Source organism: Salvelinus alpinus, chromosome 25, assembly GCF_045679555.1.
Source record: "Salvelinus alpinus chromosome 25, SLU_Salpinus.1, whole genome shotgun sequence".
Classification (NCBI taxonomy): Eukaryota; Metazoa; Chordata; class Actinopteri; order Salmoniformes; family Salmonidae; genus Salvelinus; species Salvelinus alpinus.
Window position 1 is genome coordinate 31,248,165 of NC_092110.1, and position 20,368 is coordinate 31,268,532.

A 20,368-nucleotide genomic window follows, 5' to 3' on the forward strand; every position below is an offset into this window, starting at 1 on the left:
CTCCTCGTCATCAAGCTGGCCCTCGAGGAGTGACACCATTGGTTGGAGGGCGCACAACATCCCTTTCTCGTCTTAACAGATCATCATAATCTGCTATATATCAGAGGGGCCAAGAGGTTAAACTCCAGACAAGCCCGCTGGGCTCTCTTCTTCACACGCTTCCATTTTCATGTTACTTACATCCCTGGAAAGAAAAACATAAAAGCTGATACTCTCTCCCGACAGTTTGACCTTCCGACCAGTAACTCAGATCCTAGACCCATTTTTTCTTCCTCTTGCATTATGGGACCGGGTACAGTGGGAGGTTCACTCTACCATACAAGAATCCCTAACCTCAGACCCGGCTCCTCCTGAGACACCAGCTGGGAGGAGTTACGTACCAGCAGCTGTTAGACCCCCAACTGATGCAATGGTGTCACATGTCCTTCGGGTCAGGACATCCGGGCATTACACGAACCACCAAACTTCTAGCTCGTAAGTTCTGGTGGTCCTCACTGACATCCGACGTAAGGGATTACGTACTCTCCTGTCTAGTCTGTGCCCAAACCAAAAGCCCTCGTCATCTCCCTTCCGGTAAGCTTCAACCTTTGCCAATCCCTCACAGACCCTGGTCCCACATAGCTGTTGACTTCACCTTCCTGAATCCTCTGGTAACATCACCATCCTTGTCATAGTAGACTGTTCTTCAAAAATGTGTCATCTGGTTCCTCTTCCTCATTTACCTAACGCCATGGAATTGGCTGAGTGTATGTTCCAGCAGGTGTTCCGTCTGTATGGGATTCCGGAGGACATCGTCTCTGACCCCAGTTTGTCTCCCGGGTGTGGCGAGCCTTCTGTGACCAACTGGGGGTCGCCCTCAGCCTCTCCTCCGGTTACCAAACCCAGACCAACGGGCAGACGGAACGCCTGAACCAAGAAATAGGGAAGTACCTCCGCCAACAATGTTCTGCCTCTCCACACGATTGGAGTTGGTATATGGACTTGGCTGAATAGGCTCAGAACTCACTCATGCATTCATCCCTCCGCCTTACTCCATTTCAGTGTGTACTTGGTTACCAACCCCCCATGTTTCCCTGGGAGGCGGAGCCTGGTACTGTTCCAGCTGTCGATGACTGGTTTCGGCGTAGTGAGCGGGTATGGGAGACCGCTCACCCGCATCTGCAGAAAGCCTCTAATACCCAGAAACACTTTACCGACAGACGTTGCCAACCATCGCCACTCTTTCACCCCGGATGTCTCTACCAGAGACATCTGGCTCCGCCTCCCCTGCAAAAAGTTCTGTCCTCGCTTCATTGGTCCCTTCAAGATAACCCATCGCATCAACCCTGTCACGTATCACCTCCAGTTACCCCATCAGTATAAAATCTCCTGGTCCTTCCATGTGTCTCTGGTCCTTCCATGTGTCACCTACAGTCCTCTTCATCCTCCAGTCTCAACCCGCAGTGCGCCCCAGCTGTTGGACATCGGCGGAGAACCTGCCTACGCCATTCAGGCCATCCTTGATTCCAAACGCCTGAGAGGTCGCATCCACTATCTAGTGGACTGGGAAGGTTATGGGCCTGAAGACCGGTCCTGGGTCCCCGAACAGGACATCCTCAACCCAGAGATGATTCAGGCATTCCCCCGTAACCGTCCAGATCGTCCCGCTCCCTGAACTCAGGGACAACCCCCGAACAGACCCACTGGACATCAGCCTCGAAGCAGAACGTCGGGTCAGTCCACGACCGTGTCGGACCAGCCTGCCGGACCTCGTCCCCGGCCGCCTCTGCTCTCCCAACTGCCCGCTCCACCCTCTGGTGCCGTTGGGTTGTCAGGAGCCTCCCTTGGGGGGGGGGGGGGGGTACTGTAAGGTCCTGTATTTATTTTCTTAGTCACCTTGTGTTCTTGAACGTAGCCCTGTTTCTTTGTTCTCTTGAATGCGTGAATCTACACCTTTTTCTCCCTGAGTATTTCTTACAGCAAGCGTTAAACCCAACAATGCAGTGATTAATATCAATGTAGTACAAAACAATTACGTAAGGTAGAACAAAAACACATGAGAAATAAAAATAAGAAATAAGAAAAACACAAGAAAGCAAGAAGCTATATACAGGGTTAGTTCCAATACCATAAAGAGCCCAGGGCAGTTGAGTAAAAGTCAATGTTGAAGCCGAAATTGGGGTAAGTAACTGCTGATCTGATGTTCAAAAGTTCTTGTCGGTTATAAGATATTATAGCGGATACATTTAGTGAAAATATAGTAAAAATAAATGGCAAAAGAATCACAAAATAGCAAAATTGGGTCAGAGCTGGCAAAACGACGGCCATCCAGTACGGCGCCTTCTTAAACCAAAGATCGTGATTTTTTGAAAAGATGCTCTTAATATTCCTGGCATCGTAGAGCTCTCTCTCTCTTTCTGCCTCCCTCCATCTCTCTCTGTCACTTTGGACAGGCCATTGGAGACTGGTTGCCATGACTAAGACCCTATTAGGCTGACTGCTTCTAGCGGCCTAAATAATGGAAGTTACCTTGGACATTTATGACTCAGCACTTTCAGGGTCCAATCAAGCCTAGCCATTTATTGGATTCATATCCGTCCCGTCTATCTGTGCAGGCCTGGTAATGAATGAGAGTCAGTAGAACTGTTGCAGGGCAGGTAGGTTTCCGTAGAGACAAACAAGACCCAGGGACTCTGAGTTACGTAAGCCTACACATGCCTGTTCACTTACTGAGCAGCCTGGGATCTACTTTACATACTGGAGTTGAGACGGGGTGGCAGTCACACTAAGCGCTGAGAGTGGATAGGGGAAATGTATGCAAGAAGGGGAAATTGAAGATGAATATTGTCCGTTGACCATCATACCTTGTGCCTCACAAAAAGCTGTTTTTTGTGCTTAAGCCAATAAGCTTTTAGAAACCATTGCTGCTGCTTCTCTGATTCCCATTTATTCCCTCAATGGCCTTTGGGTAGCTTCCTCACAGAGTGGAATGTAAAGGTGTTTGATAACCATTTGTTCAAATGGGCCAGAAAGGCAGAAATGCCCAAATTCAAGTGTAATCCTTACACTGTCTATAAACTCGTCCTCAAATCTGTCATATCTCTGCAATATCACATAGGTTGTGAATAAGTCTGCATTCAGTGGATAGATTAACCCCCTTGAAGCGAAGACAAATCTACAGGGAAATGAGTCAAGATTCAAGGCAAAAAGAGATTAAGGTATACCATAACTATCCTTCCTTGTTTGTTCAGTCATAGCCATTGGGGTTCTAGAGTTACAGGGCTTGTGAGGGGACATTACAGACCTTTATATATATTTATTAGACTTATCCGTATGTGAGGTCACTGTAAAAATGTGAGGCCACAGTAAAAAAAAGAAAATCACCCTGATGCATAGCCTATAGACCATTCTCCCTCTAACAATCAAGCACATCCAAACCTGCTAAATTCCTAGGGACTGCTGCAGGATCCATCACAACGAAAGTGTCAGGACTGAGTAGAGCATGATGAAAGAACTGACACACAGAAAACTTTCAACATCTATCTAAGACTTGTCTCAGTCTAACAAAATCACAGTAGTGTACTTTAAAGCCCCCATGCAGTATTTTTAAATCACTGCTGTATGTCAAATCACTGTGTGTGTTAATTTCAGTAAAATAATTTCATTTATTTCCCTGAGCCTCATTTTGCCAATAAAATGCTCAGTCTGATTGTGTGGGCGTTTTGACACAAATTTAAATATACTTACATACACAGCAATGATTGACGGATCGGATTGTCTAGACTCTAAAGTCTACCCTGCTTACCCCTTCAAAGTTGGAGAATACAGATGCAAATAAAAAATGACTGGTCATTGGTCAGAATAATCAAATGTCATGCTGTGGGTCAAAAACTCCATCCCACCTGAACAGTCTAAAATTCCAGTCATTTTTTCCCACAAACTCTCACACTAAAAGGGCATTATCATAATTTTCACAATTTCAGTGTTATTTCGACCTCATAGTGTCACGGCCGTCAAAAGGAGAAGACCAAGGAATCTAAGAATGAACACTGAACAAAACTAACAAAATAACAACGCGAACCGTGACGCTATACAAAGAGTGCTGAACAGGCAACTACACATAGACAAGAACCCACAAAACCAGAAGGGAAAATGGCAACCTAAATATGATCCCCAATCAGAGACAACGATAAACAGCTGCCTATGATTGGGAACCAATTCAGGCCACCATAGACATACCTATGCCTAGACTTACCAACACCCCTAGACATACAAAAAACCCTAGACAATACAAAACAAGCATACCCACCCTCGTCACACCCTGACCTAACCAAAATAATAAAGAAAACATAGCTAACTAAGGTCAGGGCGTGACACATAGTGTGGAAATAGCTTCATTAAATCAAATTTGATTTGTCACATGCGCCGAATACAACAGGTGTAGACCTTACAGTGAAATGCTTACTTACAAGACCCTAACCAACAATGCAGTTTAAAAAATACAAATAAGAATAAGAAATAAAAGTAACAAGTAGTTAAAGAGCAGCAGTAAAATAACAATAGCGAGATCTCGTCATTGTCGGTGATCAGGCCTACCACTGTTGTGTCATCGGCAAACTTAATGATGGCGTTGTAGTTGTGCCTGGCCATGCAGTCATGAGTGAACAGGGAGTACAGGAGGGGACTGAGCATTCACCCCTGAGGGGCCCCTGTGTTGAGGATCAGCGTGGCGGAAGTGTTGTTACCTACCCTTACCACCTGGGGGCGGCTCGTCAGGAAGTCCAGGATCCAGTTGCAGAGGGAGGTGTTTAGTCCCAGGGTCCTTAGCTTATTGATGAGCTTTGAGGGCACTGTGGTGTTGAACACTGAGCTGTAGTCAATGAATAGCATTCTCACATAGGTGTTCCTTTTGTCCAGGTGTGAAAGGGCAGTGTGGAGTGCAAATGGATCTGTTAGGGTGATATGCAAATTTGAGTGGGTCTAGGGTTTCTGGGATAATGGTGTTGATGTGAGCCATGACCAGCCTTTGAAGGCACTTCATGGCTACAGACGTGAGTGCTATGGGTTGGTAGTCATTTAGGCAGGTTACCTTAGTGTTCTTGGGCACAGGGACTATGGTGGTCTGCTTAAAACATGTTGGTATTACAAACTCGGACAGGGTGAGGTTGAAAACGTCAGTGAAGACAGTTGGTCAGCGCATCCTCGCAGTACACATCCTGGTAATCCGTCTGGCCCTGCGGCCTTGTGAATGTTGACCATTTTAAAGGTCTTACTCACATTGGCTGCTGAGAGCGTGATCACACAGTTGTCCGGAACAGCTGCTGTGCTCATGCACGTTTCAGTGTTATTTGCCTCGAAGCGAGCATAGAAGTAGTTTAGCTCGTCTGGTAGGCTCGTGTCACTGGGCAGCTCTCGGCTGTGATTCCCTTTGTAGTCTGTAATGGTTTGCAAGCCCTGCTACATCCGACAAGCGTTGGAGCCGGTGTAGTACGATTCGATCTTGGTCCTGTAGTCCCGCTCCTTGAAAGCGGCAGCTCTAGCCTTTAGCTCAGTGCGGATGTTGCTTGTAATCCATGGCTTCTGTATGGGTTATGTATGTATCGTCACTGTGGGGACGACGTCATCGATTTCATTTTTTGATGAAGCCAATGACTGATGTGGTACTCCTCAATGTCATAGGAAGAATCCCGGAACATGTTCCAGTCTGTGCTAGCAAAACAGTCCTGTAGCTTAGCATCTGCTTCATCTGACCACTTTTTTATTGACTGAGTCACTGGTGCTTCATGGTTTAATTTTTGCTTGTAAGATAGAGAGAATATTAGCTCTGACTGCACTGCCCCTTTAAAGTCAACAAATTCACAGGTTTTATGATGAACGGACATGGCTTTGATGCTCTCTTTTCCACTGTAGAGCTGTTCCCATGACGCTGTGTGAGAGCATTCAGTACCCTCCTGAGAGACTGTGAGCCTTTCAGTCCAGCTAATGCATCCTGCCAATTATCTGACAATAAAACCACAGGGCAGACAGACTCAACGGAGACAAACACAATGGCTGCTGAAAGTAGTCGCAATGGAAAACTAATTCTGATTATATTTCTGAGTACACAGCGAGGGAATTAGTTTTGAAGATAAGCTTTAGATAGAGAGAATATCAGTTGATCTCCGACCTCGCGGAAAGAACATACGATCATTATAAATCACAGGATGAGGTCTGAATTTGAAAAAGGATTCTCCCGATTACACCCCCTGTTCAGCTGGTCTCGGGTGAAATATTTATCAATAGCATATCCAGCTGTGGACATCTGCTATCAGAATGCATCTAGATGTAGGACTTGAGGAGACAGGTGGATCTCCCATGTGACCTAGAGATGTGACCCCAGAGATAAGAGGGAGTTAGGGCGCTGAGCCCTGCTTGCCCATCGGCAGACCTCTTTTGCAATTGTGATGCTATTTTTACAAACCAAGCCACATAGTATTACGCAATCACCGCAAATTATGATGCAGATGTCTTCTTTTCACCTAGGGGCTACAATGTGTCATGGCTGGGATACAACATGAACACAAGGGTTGCCGAGGACCCAGCCAGTTGATCATCCAAGGAATAAAAATTATCACCATCAAGATTCAGGGACATTTCCCCATGGGTGAAATGAAATATGGAGTTAATTTTATTTATTTTTATTTAACCTTTATTTAACTAGACAAGTCAGTTAAGAACAAATTCTTATTTACAATGACGGCCTACCAAAAGGCAAATGGCCTCCTGCGGGGACGGGGGATTACAAATAAAATAAAAAGATATATATAAATATAGGACAAAACACACATCACAACAAGCGAGACAACACAACACTACATAAAGATAGACCTAAGACAACAACATAGCAATGCAGCAACACAACATGACAACAACATGGTGGCAACACAACATGGTAGCAGCACAAAACATGGTACAAACATTATTGTTAAAGGCAAATTAATATTTGATATACTCTGGCCTATGTAACAAAGAATTTAATAAAACTGGCTATATGCTGTCTGTGTGCCCTATCACCAGGATAATGTGTTCTGTGTAGTGAAAATATTCTTAAAGTGAGCACTAAGCAGAGGTCATCTGGTCAAGGTTGGGTGGCTGATCACCCACAATAGCAAAGTTTAGGAAAAGGAAAGGGGTATCAAGAGGAGAAAATAGGAATATCTCGGTCACTATAATGAGTGGGTGCCACGCCCGCCTCGGGCCTCCCTGATGCTGCTAGAACTTGTGAAAGCGGGTAGGAATGGAGGATAACCATGGCAATGGTGACGTCTTCTCCCTTGCTCTAATTGGAGGAAACCCCGTGGCCCCAGCCGCAGCCTACACGCCAGTCGAACCCATTTCTGAACTCCCTCCCCCTTTCCCCGCGCAAAATAGCTACTGGCTAATATTACTAGCAATCATTGTTGACAGGAAGCAAAGTCTATTTGTGATTGGAGAATCATTCTCACATAGACCCGCTCCATCTAGCATGTCTGGTTGAATTTCACGGCTGCTGTTTTTCGCTCTGCTTCATACCAATCTCACAGCGGATCAATTCGGAGGAACAAATCGGGACCTTAGAAGGTTAGAATATTCAGAAATCAGTTCAAAATATTTTTAGTTTGCTATTTGTAAATTATTGTTCTGTTGTAGTCAAGCTTATGGCATGGTAATGTTATTTTGTAGCAATCCATTCTCAATGAAAGGAGTGGCCCAACGCTAGTAGCTAGCTACAGTAGCTTTTAGCTACACTAACGTTAAATATGTGTGCTAACGTTACCGTAGGTGGTTAACTAACGTTAATTATATGGCTAGTTGTTGGCTAATATGCTCCGCTGACTTGTTTGGCCGTAGTAAGACCGATGCATCGTTTTTGTGGTAAATAAATGTCCACCTAGTAGGGATGTAAGTTAGCTTGTTAACTGATTATCTCTAGTGTGAGACTAACGTTAGTCAGCAACCGTGACCACTGGTTAGTTTATAGATCACTAGAAAGCTAAGTACATCGAGTCCTTCTGCGTTAGCTGGTTACGTTTTCACTAGTTAGCGACCCATCGAATTTGACAGATACCACGTCAACGCACGCAGGACGCGCACACAGCATCTGTATGTTGCCAGCGCGTGTAACCTCTGCGAGCTGGATTACTACTGTATCTGGTTATTTTCTAAAGGCTGCAGTGTATAATATGTTGGTTCTAGGTACAGTACATTCTGGTCACATTCTGTCTTCTATAATAAAATGACTTAGTGACATAAACCTTCTGTTTTACATTTGCAGGTTTTTGGTGGAATACCACGCAGCATCCGCTACTCTCTATCGTTTAGCGCCATCTTCAAGTCCCTCTTACATTCCTGGACTCCTATTGTTTTTAACCCTTCCGTGACGAATCAAGCTAAGGTTACACACTAAAGAATAAAAAACTATGGATAAAGCGGAGCTTATTCAGAAGGCCAAGTTGGCGGAGCAAGCCGAGCGCTACGATGACATGGCCGCCTCGATGAAGGAGGTAACGGAACAGGGGGGCGAGCTGTCAAACGAGGAGAGGAACCTGCTATCTGTCGCATACAAGAACGTGGTCGGAGCACGGCGGTCGGCATGGAGGGTGATCTCCAGCATCGGACAGAAGACGGAGGGAAGCGACAAGAAGCTCGCAATGGTCAATGAATACCGGGAGAAGGTGGAGGGCGAGCTGAGAGATATCTGCAACGACGTACTGGTATGTAGTACTAGTAGAAATCATTTGAATGGAAATGTTGACTGTATAAAATGGGCGTGGGTTTTAATGTATGGTAGCCTAAGACATGGTTTCCCAAACTCGGTGCTGCCCCCCAGGGTGCATGTTTGTTTTTTGCCCAAGCACTATACAGCTAATTCAAATAATAAGTAAGGGTGTTAACCTAGGTGTTCTGGCTAAATTCCCAATCTGACCCTCATACCATCATTTTTTTTAATTTTTTTATTTAACCTTTATTTAACCAGGTAGGCAAATTGAGAACACGTTCTCATTTACAATTGCGACCTGGCCAAGATAAAGCAAAGCAGTTCGACACATACAACAACACATAGTTACACATGGAGTAAAACAAACATATAGTCAATAATACAGTGGAAAAAAAAATAAGTCTATATACAATGTGAGCAAGTGAGGTGAGATAAGGGAGGTGAAGGCAAAATCATGGCCATCTAAACATCCCCAGCTTCCAATTGGCTCTTTCATCCCCCCCCCCCCCTCACCCCTGTAACTATTCCCCAGGTTGTTGCTGTAAATGGAAATGTCTCAGTCAAAAGTTTGAAACCCTGACCCGGGATATTGAATACACCTGTTTCTCCCTCTCACTGCCTCTCACAGCGTGTTACTGGGAAAGTGTGGTCACTGGTCAGACAATTGGTCAGATTTGTATTGTATCATTATATGGGGCAATTTATTTGGATGAAAAGTAATTACATGGACAACACACATATAGCTAATTTGAAATACAATTTCAGTAATTCTAGTCCATATTGTAGGGAGTTGATTAGTCATGTCTCTCTAGGTCTGGGAAGTGTTTTGTTGTTGGTCTTCCGACTGCACACCTCATGCTCCTCCAGGGGCATATTTGAGTGCATCAGTGCAAAGCACGAGGCATCAGTAATTCACCCAGCCCTAGTGCTACAGGAATCTTGTCTCTATGATGTCTGGATAAATGTGCATTTAGAAAAGGGAGTCTTTTTAAATTAAGAGCAATGCCTTCTCTGAACAGTGAACAATACATTCTGTATGATGAAAGATGTCCATTTCTTCACAAAAGCATAGCTATTCAACTTTTTCCTCTCATTTTTGACCAGTCTACCATGATTGGGTTTAAATCTCTCAATTCAGGTAGAATTGCACATGTAGGCAATTGTTTTTCTTTGGACTTTTTAATTCCTGAATGGAAGTGACCCCAACTCTGGTCTCATTATCAGCAGTGAGTGCTTCCAAGTTCCAACCGTTAATTTATTTTGAAACATTTAGCACACCACACATCCATTTTCTATTACTGTAAAATAGAGACTAACATTAGATTGTTTCAATGCAATATGGGTCAAATATCATGGCCCAGGTTACCTCAATGAGTTCCTCCGGTCTAAAAAGGGGATCTCCCCTGGCCTCGTGATGAGAAGGAAGTATTGTATTTTCACCCCATTACCCCGGTTCCTTCCTGTTGGGATTCTGTCACAATGAACAATGGGATTTAACCACGTGACGGAGCATACTGACAAAGGTCACAATCCAGTGTGTCTGCAAAGCAAGGTGTGTCAGAATCTGAGAGGTAGGCTCTGGCAGAGCACCAGTGGTGGCTGTTCGAGAGCCATGCTGTTACAGGCCTGAAACGAGGAGTGTGTCCTCCTGTTTTCATAATCGGTCTCATCTGACACATGAGTTGTAATGAAGCTAGCCAAGTGAAGAAGTTCATAGGCAGTTTGCTCAAAAGGCTACGTCTCTCAACCCCACTAACCTAGCTAGTTACCCATTTGATGCTCCAAATTGCTATGGCGCTCTGTGGTTGATTAAACATGAAACACGCAGGAAAATATATTTTTAATTGGCTTTCAGTCAAATTACTTGACTTTCATTGACTGGACTTTCTACTAACAACTTTCTACATCTGTTATTGTTTCCTTTGGGACAATTGTTTTCAGTTAAATCCAAGGCTTTACAAGTGAATAGCTCTGTCCGTTATTTCTATCTGGTGTTGATGGTGGATTAAGTGAGGATCTCTGTGGCGGCTTAGCTGGGAGGTTGAGCATTTCCCTGAGCCTCTGACCTGAGACACAAGGTCTGGGATGAGGTGGTTTGGGGAGGTGGGCAGCATTTGTAAGCACACTGGAGCACAATCCAGCAGTTATCTATACATATTAGAGGTTATGGCTACGACAATGAAAGGTCATACGTCTATACTTATTAAAAATTTTAAAAAGTTTATATGAAGGCAGCAGAGTGACGAAGGATCCATTGTCTGTTAGAACGTCTAGCCAGGGAGATATTCAAAACTATGAAACCGCATTCCATTGCCGCTGCCATTCTAATTGGGTTGATGTCATTTACTTTGACCAATCTGAATGGACACCAACAGAGATTGGGTGGCATATATGCATAGTGGTTCTCTATAATTGGGAGCAAGCAAACAATGGATAATCCTACGTATGTAGCTAGGCATAACTGATAAGCAGATAACTGTAGGATATGGTTGGTTTACTTCTGGTTGATTTACTGCCCTCTCCTTTCCTGTATGAGTCATGTTGTAAACTGTACAGATGGCCACGCTTTCAGACCCCACCTTACAGCTACCCCACTTTGCACACGTCACTGTCTGTGTGTGTGTGAAACACACCCTTCTAGACTGACTCAGCCGCTTGCCAATGTTAACTGAGGGCGTGGTGGAGTCAGCCTAGAAGGTGTTTCATGCCGCTTGCCCCAACTTGTTTCCTCTGCTCAGCGGCTGGCTACTGATGCAAGTAACCACTATGGGATGGGAGTCCTATGTCTACTTTCAGCTGACGGGCTTGGTCTGCACTGCGCTGAAGTGAGCCTGGTGGCAGAGACAGGACTGGATAACATGATACTCACTTTCCACTAAGGTGACATCATGCCAGACCGGACAGGGACACGGTGGAACCTCTCTGCTCTGCTGCCCACAGCCATGCAGACACTGTGCTGCCCTCTGCTGTGGCCTTACCCACTCTGTCTGCTTGCACTGTGTTGGCCTAGACCAGGGTTAGGGCTGGGTGATATATCAAATTAATTCAAATTATTTTTTGTGCAATATTCCAAATGCCTAGATTGCAGAAATGTTATTCTATAAAAAAACAAATTGGTTGTCATTTTGGTCTCATCTCCTTCGGTGCTGTGTGCACCTTCCCATTTATACCTGAGATCTGTATATAATGACGAGATGCACATGTCTCCGCTCTAAACAAAAAAAATTGAAGTTGTCCCAAAGGCGGGAAGGCAGGCGACAAGCTTAGGTCCAAAATAAGCCAATAGAAATGCATTGGGCTTCACCTCTTCCTCTCTGTTTACACACACCACCAAGCCCCTGTCACTCACACAACAAAGATGAGAGATCACTTCTTCCTCTCTGACAAGCAGTTTCAAACTCGCTATTTGCATTTGAGGTTTGGTCCAACAGAATCAGAGACATTATTTTACTGTCTTTTATTATCTCTAATAGAGAAGTTACCTTTTCTAACAATACCCTTTTTATGGCTCAACTGCTCACATTGAGAGCAGAGCAGACACTACCAACACGGGAGTGTCAATAAACATTGATTCTGGAAAATAAATGCTCAGTTTGTCACGCGGCGTTATACTAGCTGTCTAGTGTGAGTTTTTATAAATGTACAATAAGCATAAAATACAATTTATAGAAGGAATTGGCAACTCTTTCTCATTCTGAGAAATAAGGTAGGCCACTTGATTTCAACATGTGGACAGGCTAGCGTGCTGTTCAAACAGACGGACAGAAGGGTGTGTTCATAACATTTCAACTTTTCTTCCTTGTTAGCTGGCTAATAGATCCATGTTTGCTCAACTTGAACTGTATAAAGATTCCTGTCAAGATTAGCTGGATACTCACTAGCATGTGGGCTTGTGCTTGAGAAATTGTTTGAGACCTGTGTTAATTTTCTATAACGCCTGCTTAAAGAAGTTTGTCATTAGTGAATGTGCATTATGCATGGTTCTGGTTCAATTTGTAACAAGGGCATTTTCATAGACCAACTTGAAAGCCAAGACAGTGATTATTGCAAAAAAGCACCTTAAATTATTTTGCAAAAATAATTACCTTATTAGTGCGTCTTATGGTTGTGGGAGGCTTATATTTAGCTTTGGTATAATTTCACGAGCATGAATTCATTTGATTTATGTCTGACTGTTTGAAATGCAGTGTATTTGACCTTTAATTGTATAACAAAGGTTATTTAGAGAACATTTTAAAAAGTGTATTCATTCATACATACATACATGCATACATACCTACCGCAGAATGAAGGAAAAGCAGCCAACAAGTGCTCAGCATATGTGGGAACTCCTTCAAGACTGTTGGAAAAGCATTCCAGTTGAAGCTGGTTGAGAGAATGCCAAAGGTGTGAAAGCTGTCATCAAGGCAAAGGGTGGCTACTTTGAAGAATGTCAAATACACAAATGAAAATTTTCTAACACTTTTGGTTACTACATGATTCCATGTGGGTTCTTTCATAGTTTTGATGTCGTCTTTGATGTCTTCACTATTGTACAATGTAGAAAATAGTAAAAATAAAAACCCTTGAATGAGTAGGTATGTTTCTACTTTTGACTGGTACTGTATGTGTATATTTATATGTGAATTGCCCATAAGTTTAAAATAATAGTGATATGATTTTTAAACCATATCGTCCAACCCTAACCAGGCTTTCCGTAAGCCGCTGGCTTTTGGACAAAAATGAATAAATGAAAAGCCAATAAATTGGCATCGGGCGGTAGAATAAATAAATCCCATTGCAAAATTAATACTTTTTAGTCTATTCATCGATGGAAACGCATTAGACCGGTCATGCTTATCGGTCTATAGGTTACCTTTGCATAATTTAGTGAAATTAAAATGATTGTGCATATTTTCGTTAGTCATTATGATTCTTATTTACCTCACAGCAGACAGATACAGAGCCTAGTTTGAGTGTAAAATCTGTCAGACAAGCGAGTGCTGCTGCCACAACTCCTGTTGCTGCTGGAGTGAAATGTGCTTTTATATGCCCAATCATTGCGCAAAAAATTCTGAATGCAATCTTGGGTTTAAAAACAGTTTAAGGCCACGATTTAAGAAATACTATTTCTCAACTGGTAATTGAAGTGCGCTTCCCATTCGGCATTCAAGTGCTGAGGCAACGGTAGGCAGGCATCAGTGTGTCACACACCACTTTGCATTGTAAGCTGGAGGCAGTATGCATTTTGAAAACATGTACTTAATTGTGTGCAACCTTAACTTTTTACTTCATATTACGAGGCATGTCTTGCTTCAAATCAACTTTCTTAAATCCAAATAACATTTTATTTGTCACATGCTAAAACAACAGGTGTGGACAAATGGTGAAATGCTAATTTCCCATCAATGGAGAGAGGAAGACAATAGTTAAATAATGAAGTAAAACATGTAATAATAGATACACAGTAATGATAACTTGACTACATAAAAGGGGTTCAGCTGTATTCACTTTTAGAGGATCTGAGGGCCCATGCCAAATCTTTTCAGCCTCCTGAGGGAAAGAGGCGTGGTTGTGCACTCTTCACGACTGGTGGTGTGTGTGGACCATGATAGATCCTTAGTGATGTGGGCACACAGAGGAACTTGAAGGACTCGCTCCACTACAGCCCCGTCGACGTGAATGGGGGCATGCTCGGCCCTCCGTTTCCAGCTCTTTTGTCTTGCTGACGTTGAGGGAGAGGTTGTTGTCCTGGCACCACACTGCCAGGTCTCTGACGACCTCCCTATAGGCTGTCATCATTGGTGATCATGCCTACCACCTCTCGTTGAGAGCGGTCTTAGTGCCAGCATTGGTTTGTGGTGGTAAATGGACAGCTACGAAAAATATAGAAACTCTCTTGGTAAATAGTATTGTTTTTAAAGTTATTTTGATGTACTGGTTGTATGCATTTGGGATCTAGTGTCTTAGAGTCTGTTTGGAATAGGCTGTTTCTTTCTTGCACAGAACGACAAGCTGACCAATAGAATAGGTACCTTTCTACAATGGGGGATAGATTGACATAGGCTAGTGATTTTGCTGTTCGTTATTCATGTTGGCTGAGGAAAAGTAAATGTGGACACTTATTGTAACATCTTCAAAGTGCGAATTGAAATTCGGTAAGAAGGACGTATGTTGCATGTTCTGTTAATCACATTTAGATTAAGGTACAATTTCAGGTTACTCACCCAATCCATAAGGGTCAGGTCAATTTAAAACGCTGCCGGTCAATTGTCCGGTGCCACATTTTCCTAACGAAACCCCTGGCCTAGTCATACTTTATAGTACTAGCACGGAGTAGTCGCAATTCCATAGTTGCCCCCAATAACCACCTCAATCTGTTGGCAACTGTAGTTTGTATGCGACTACAGGCGATCGTGGTCAGAATCTGTTTACTTATTGTTGATTAAGCAATGTTGACTGAGAATGGTGCAGAGAATGGTGCAGGCTGTTTTCAGCGCTCCAGTTTCAGCCATAGGTAAGACCGAACAGGGCCCAATTACAAAACCATCAAGGCTGGTCGTCTCTTCGCCTGTGGATATAACCTTGGCAAGACACATTTTTCAAAGTCAAACCATTTAGGTTGTCATGGCGATGGCCCACATTTTCGTGAAGATAATTGAAAACCCAGCCAGATTCACATAGTAGTCTTGACAGAATCACACACAAATATGCTTATCCGGATGTTCACGATACACTCACCTCCAACAGAAGAGCACAGCCGCAAATTGCAATCCATTGGCTTGAGGAGTGCAATAATGCAATTAGTCAAACCCTGGAGAATTTCGCCACCAGCTCTTGGTAGGCCTATGCCTATATCATGACCACACAGGGGAGATGGGGCACTGGGTTTTATGGAGAACAGTGCTCTTGCCTGGGTCCTATCCATTAAGGCACACCGTAGCAAAACGTTTTACAATGAAAACCGAGAACAAGCATTTCTTATTGGACATGTTCAGGTAATTCATCCCCGTTTCCTTCCGTTTGGTACCTTTTAATAGACTACTCTGTGGTCTGAGAGAAACTGAACACATTGTGAAAATCCAAGCCGCTTCCCCAGCCACTCGTTTGCAGCCAGGGCGACGTATGGGAAGGAATGCTTGACATTTGAGCGTGCCGTGTATCGTCTCGACTAATCTGTGTGTAAGTAGGCCGAGTGGGAGTGGTTGGAGTTGGGCCGGGTGGGAGTGGTTGGAGTAAGTGGGGGCCGGGTGGGAGTGGTTGGAGTAAGTGGTGGCTGGGCTGGGTGGACAGCCTCATCTGTGGTGAACTTGTTTAATCTGGTATTTGAAACCAGTTACGGTGACCTTAAACACTTGGTCTCACTGACAGATTACCAGTAAAGCTGTAATCAGGCAGCAATCCGGCCCTTCTAGATCCTTATGAGTTGGCCACTGGATGGTTAGGCTCCTTCACCCTACCTAACTGGGGATTTAGCGTTCCAGAACTCAATGTCAGGAGCTGATAGTTTTCTCTTACAGAAGGAAACATGCATCGGATTGAATCCCACATGGCGTGTGTGTGGCACCTACCGTCTTACCTGTACCCTCTTCAGTCTATTTATTGCGTTGCATAGGAACTGGTCTGCAGTACTAGTGGAGTTTCTGCTGCTGTGGGGTTTAAATATTGGTGCATGTGCTTTGGAGACCCTGTGAGTGCTATCGAAGATGCAGCTTACACTACTACGTGCATTTAGCCGTTGGTTTTGCTTCCGAGAGTCGCTGTGCCACTAAGACAGAGCAGTGAGGGACGTTGGTACGAAAGAAGCATGGATGAATCTAGGGCAAAAGATGGTCTGGAACCCGCAGTAGGGATGGCCTCATTGTGGACAAGTTGGAATGACTTGACGCAGTGCAACATGCTGGCTCCCTCCCTGCTTGTACTTGACCCACTGCTGCGTGCCCATATGCACAGCTAGGCTCTTGATGGGGACAGAACGGGCTTGATTAATGATGTAGAGGTGTCCAGGCTGTCCACTCCACTCGGTGTGACCACGGCAGTCTCATATGTCTGCCTGCCCTTGTGTGGGCACATCGCTGCATGGACATCACATGTTGTCATTATATATACCTGCTTGTTCATGATCACGTGACGCAACTAGCCTGGTCAGGATTTTTCAACCACATTTTTATATAATTGTTTATATTTAACTTTGAATCCTGTGGTCCTCATTGATATACCACCTTGGTCCAGTACAGTCACTAATGCTGCTGCTAATCCAGTTGTTGTTGGTTTCATCTCAGTTGTAATGGAAAGATTGAGGCTAGTTGCGGTTTGTGACTTCACTTATCTGCCCACCACTGGTGTGGGAGGGTTTTGGTTAGGAACTCTGGATATGATGGGAACTCCACTCGCATGGTCATGTTTGGGTGGATGTTGTCTCAGCCAATCATAAGCAACCTTCAAACCTACTGACTGGCTAAAGAAGATTTTGAAATGGGGTTAACAGTATTTCAATTACACAAACACAACTTTGAAAGGAAACATTGACTGTCAAATGGAAGGTTTATGCAGTGTGAGCAAATTATGAATCTGTGTTTCCTTCCCACAGGAACTGCTGAATAAATATTTAATTGAGAACTCCACAAATGCTGAAAGCAAAGTCTTCTATCTTAAGATGAAGGGCGACTACTATAGATACCTTGCCGAAGTTGCCTCTGGGAATGACAAAACAGGTGAGATTGCAATGAAATGGGCCCTTGAACTGAATGCGGCAAAGGTATTTGCCATGTTGCTATTTTCAAGCAATAGTCCTACATTTTAGGCGTAGCCAAGTGATACTCAAGATTGATATCAGTACAAAAATATATATATTTTTAAATATACAGAATAAAATACTTTTTGGGGGGGAATGACATCTAAGCAGGTTTTACTGACTGACTTTATTGGCCTCTGAGACTCCCACTTGTACCCATTGTGTGACACACACTAAAGAGAGCTCTATGCCCTATTTTAGCTTGTTATTAGCATGTGCAATTCAAATGGGTCCAGGAAAAAGGAAATAAATGTGCCGCTCGACTGCGAGTTGCTTATTGCTAAGAATGTACCCCAGTCAGAATCGTCCAATACTGCATTTGTAGTCTTCAACCTAGCAGCCACTAGCTGTCAAAGTCCTCTCATGTATCTTAATCACTACAGAGTGAATTTAGCTAACGAGGTTATCAGGCTTCTGTCATTGTTACACTTGATTGCAGGTAGGGTGCCATACTGTATCATTGCCTCCAATAAAGTCCATTCGGATCTTTTTGCTCCCCCAGCAACCATAGAGCACTCTCAGGAGGCGTACCAGCAGGCGTTTGACATCAGCAAGAAGGAGATGGACCCCACGCATCCCATCCGCCTGGGCCTGGCCCTCAACTTCTCAGTCTTCTTCTATGAGATCCTCAACTCTCCAGAGAAAGCCTGCTCACTGGCCAAACAGGTCAGTCCTGCGCCTCTCCCCTGTTTGCTTTAGGTATGGGGACTTTGTTACAGATGTTATCGGCTTGTTCCATGTCAGAACAAATGAAAGGAAATGTTAAGTGGTGTGTTTGATTGAATTGCTATCAAGTATGTGAATGGGTGGATAGTAATATGTTTCTTCTGGGAAAGTTATTACAATGGGAGATCTCAAATACATGGCTTTATATCTGTGCTGGACAAGCAGGGGGTTTACTTGATGGTAGCTTGGATTTTGTACAGCGATTCTTCATTTAAGCTTGCCGTGTAATAAGTGTGTGCTTTTTGTGTCTCCAGGCATTTGATGACGCCATTGCAGAGCTGGACAAACTGAACGAGGAGTCATACAAAGACAGCACTCTCATCATGCAGCTGCTCAGAGACAACCTGACAGTTAGTACCCTTCCCTCTCTGCTCTCCCCATGTTCCTCATTTTAGTCAAACAATGCTTAGACTGTTACAAGTTTAATTTTGTTAAAAATCAAGACTCTACAATAATGATAATGTATAGTTGGAGGAAGACTGTCTGCGTGGGTAATGAGTTGTTAGTAGAGGAAGTAAACTAAGATGGTGGGTGTATAGAGGTGTTTAACGTCAATGTGTCTCTCTCCAGTTATGGACATCCGATAACGCGCCTGAGGAAGGCGAGGCTGGAGAAGCTGGAGAAGCCGGCGAAGCCGGAGAGAACGAGAACTGAAACTCACACAGGGTCATCTCTCCAACAAACAAAAAAAAGAACCTTTTTACACATCTCCATTCCTTTATTGCTCCACTTAAAGTCTTTTAGCAATGAAACCCATTACTGAACAAAAGCTGCATGTGGAAATTCCAAAATAATTTGACTTTTCACACTGCAGGTTTTGTGCAAATAAAAGAAAGAAAAATATTGATTGAGGGGGGGGAAATGAAACCTCCATTCCTTGGTTTGTTTGTCCTGACCTTCCATACGTGCAGTTTCTCCTGTTAGAAAAGTATTAATAGCTTCTTTTTATCAATGTTTTAGTCCAAATTAGAGGAAAAAATAAGACATTCTAGGGCTTTTTGCTGAGCTACAGAATCTTAGTCCCATCAAAACACAAGGGGAGTTAAGATGTTGTTAGAACAGGGGTGTTTGTTAAACAAATTCGATGAATTGTTCCCTCACCCTCCATAGGCTTGTTCTCTATTTCTCCACACGGTTATCTTGTATGGTTACAGCTGCTGACGTCCTCCACACGGTTATCTTGTATGGTTACAGCTGCTGACGTCCTCCACACGGTTATCTTGTATGGTTACAGCTGCTGACGTCCTCCACACGGTTATCTTGTATGGTTACAGCTGCTGACGTCCTCCACACGGTTATCTTGTATGGTTACAGCTGCTGACGTCCTCCACACGGTTATCTTGTATGGTTACAGCTGCTGACGTCCTCCACACGGTTATCTTGTATGGTTATAGCTGCTGACGTCCTCCACACGGTTATCTTGTATGGTACAGCTGCTGACGTCCAATGTGAACAAGTGTAATTGTTCCTTGCTGCAGGGAGGGCCAGTCAATGAGCTGGCACCAAGTATCGCAGCCAGGTGATTTCCATTGGTTCTGACAACATTTTTTCTCGCTCCCCCCTGGTTATGACATTCACAATAAAGCAGGTCTGGTTGAAGAGAAGAGGTGGGGGGCTTTCTGAAGACCAAAACAAAAAGAAATACTCCTACATGCATGTAATTTAATAGTACACTGGAATGGGAACCAATGCTCTATACACACCAAGTCCAAATGTCCAATTTAGTACTTTTCAATGCAGGTTTGTGCACATGTTAATTAACAAGGGTGTGTGGTTAGTCCAGTGATTGTCATTAGAGATTTGGACCACTTATGTTTTTGCTAATCATCGATTGTAGTTCCCAAAAGCCTTGTGGAAATGCCCAATGTATCAGCTATGTAACATGAATAAAAATGAAATTTTATAAACCCAGCTCGAGATAGGGTCTTTCTTAAAGGGAATTTAGGCTTGCGCTGTTTCTTTTTAATGTGTACTGCTTTCAACCCTTTATCAAATTGTATAGAAAAGATTTGCTGACACGGCCAGACATATAACCCTGGACCAGCGTTCATGTAGGTGGCGGTGGGGGCAAATATCACGTGATTGATTCATTTTGAGAAGAGTGAAGACACCCATTCCACTAGTGGAAAGGAGAAAATCTGCAGGCTATAGAC

The 20,368-nt window shown here is 43.7% G+C and overlaps 1 protein-coding gene across 1 annotated transcript; it reads left to right on the plus strand.

The window, feature by feature from the left end:
* The first annotated feature begins 7,419 nt into the window (after positions 1-7,419).
* LOC139553786 (14-3-3 protein zeta-like) lies at positions 7,420-20,126 on the plus strand. Its single transcript, XM_071366453.1, has 6 exons — positions 7,420-7,578; positions 8,273-8,711; positions 17,286-17,409; positions 17,992-18,155; positions 18,470-18,565; positions 18,786-20,126. Exons 2-6 carry the CDS (start codon positions 8,418-8,420, stop codon positions 18,867-18,869), a joined length of 762 nt encoding a protein of 253 aa, XP_071222554.1. The 5' UTR covers positions 7,420-7,578; positions 8,273-8,417; the 3' UTR covers positions 18,870-20,126.
* The last annotated feature ends 242 nt before the right edge of the window (positions 20,127-20,368 follow it).

Coding starts and splice junctions, on each gene's coding strand:
- LOC139553786 (XM_071366453.1), top strand. CDS start 8,418: ATGGATAAAGCGGAGCTTATTCAGAAGGCCAAGTTGGCGGAGCAAGCC. Junction 8,712..17,285: donor ATATCTGCAACGACGTACTG/GTATGTAGTACT, acceptor TCCTTCCCACAG/GAACTGCTGAATAAATATTT. Junction 17,410..17,991: donor CTCTGGGAATGACAAAACAG/GTGAGATTGCAA, acceptor TTGCTCCCCCAG/CAACCATAGAGCACTCTCAG.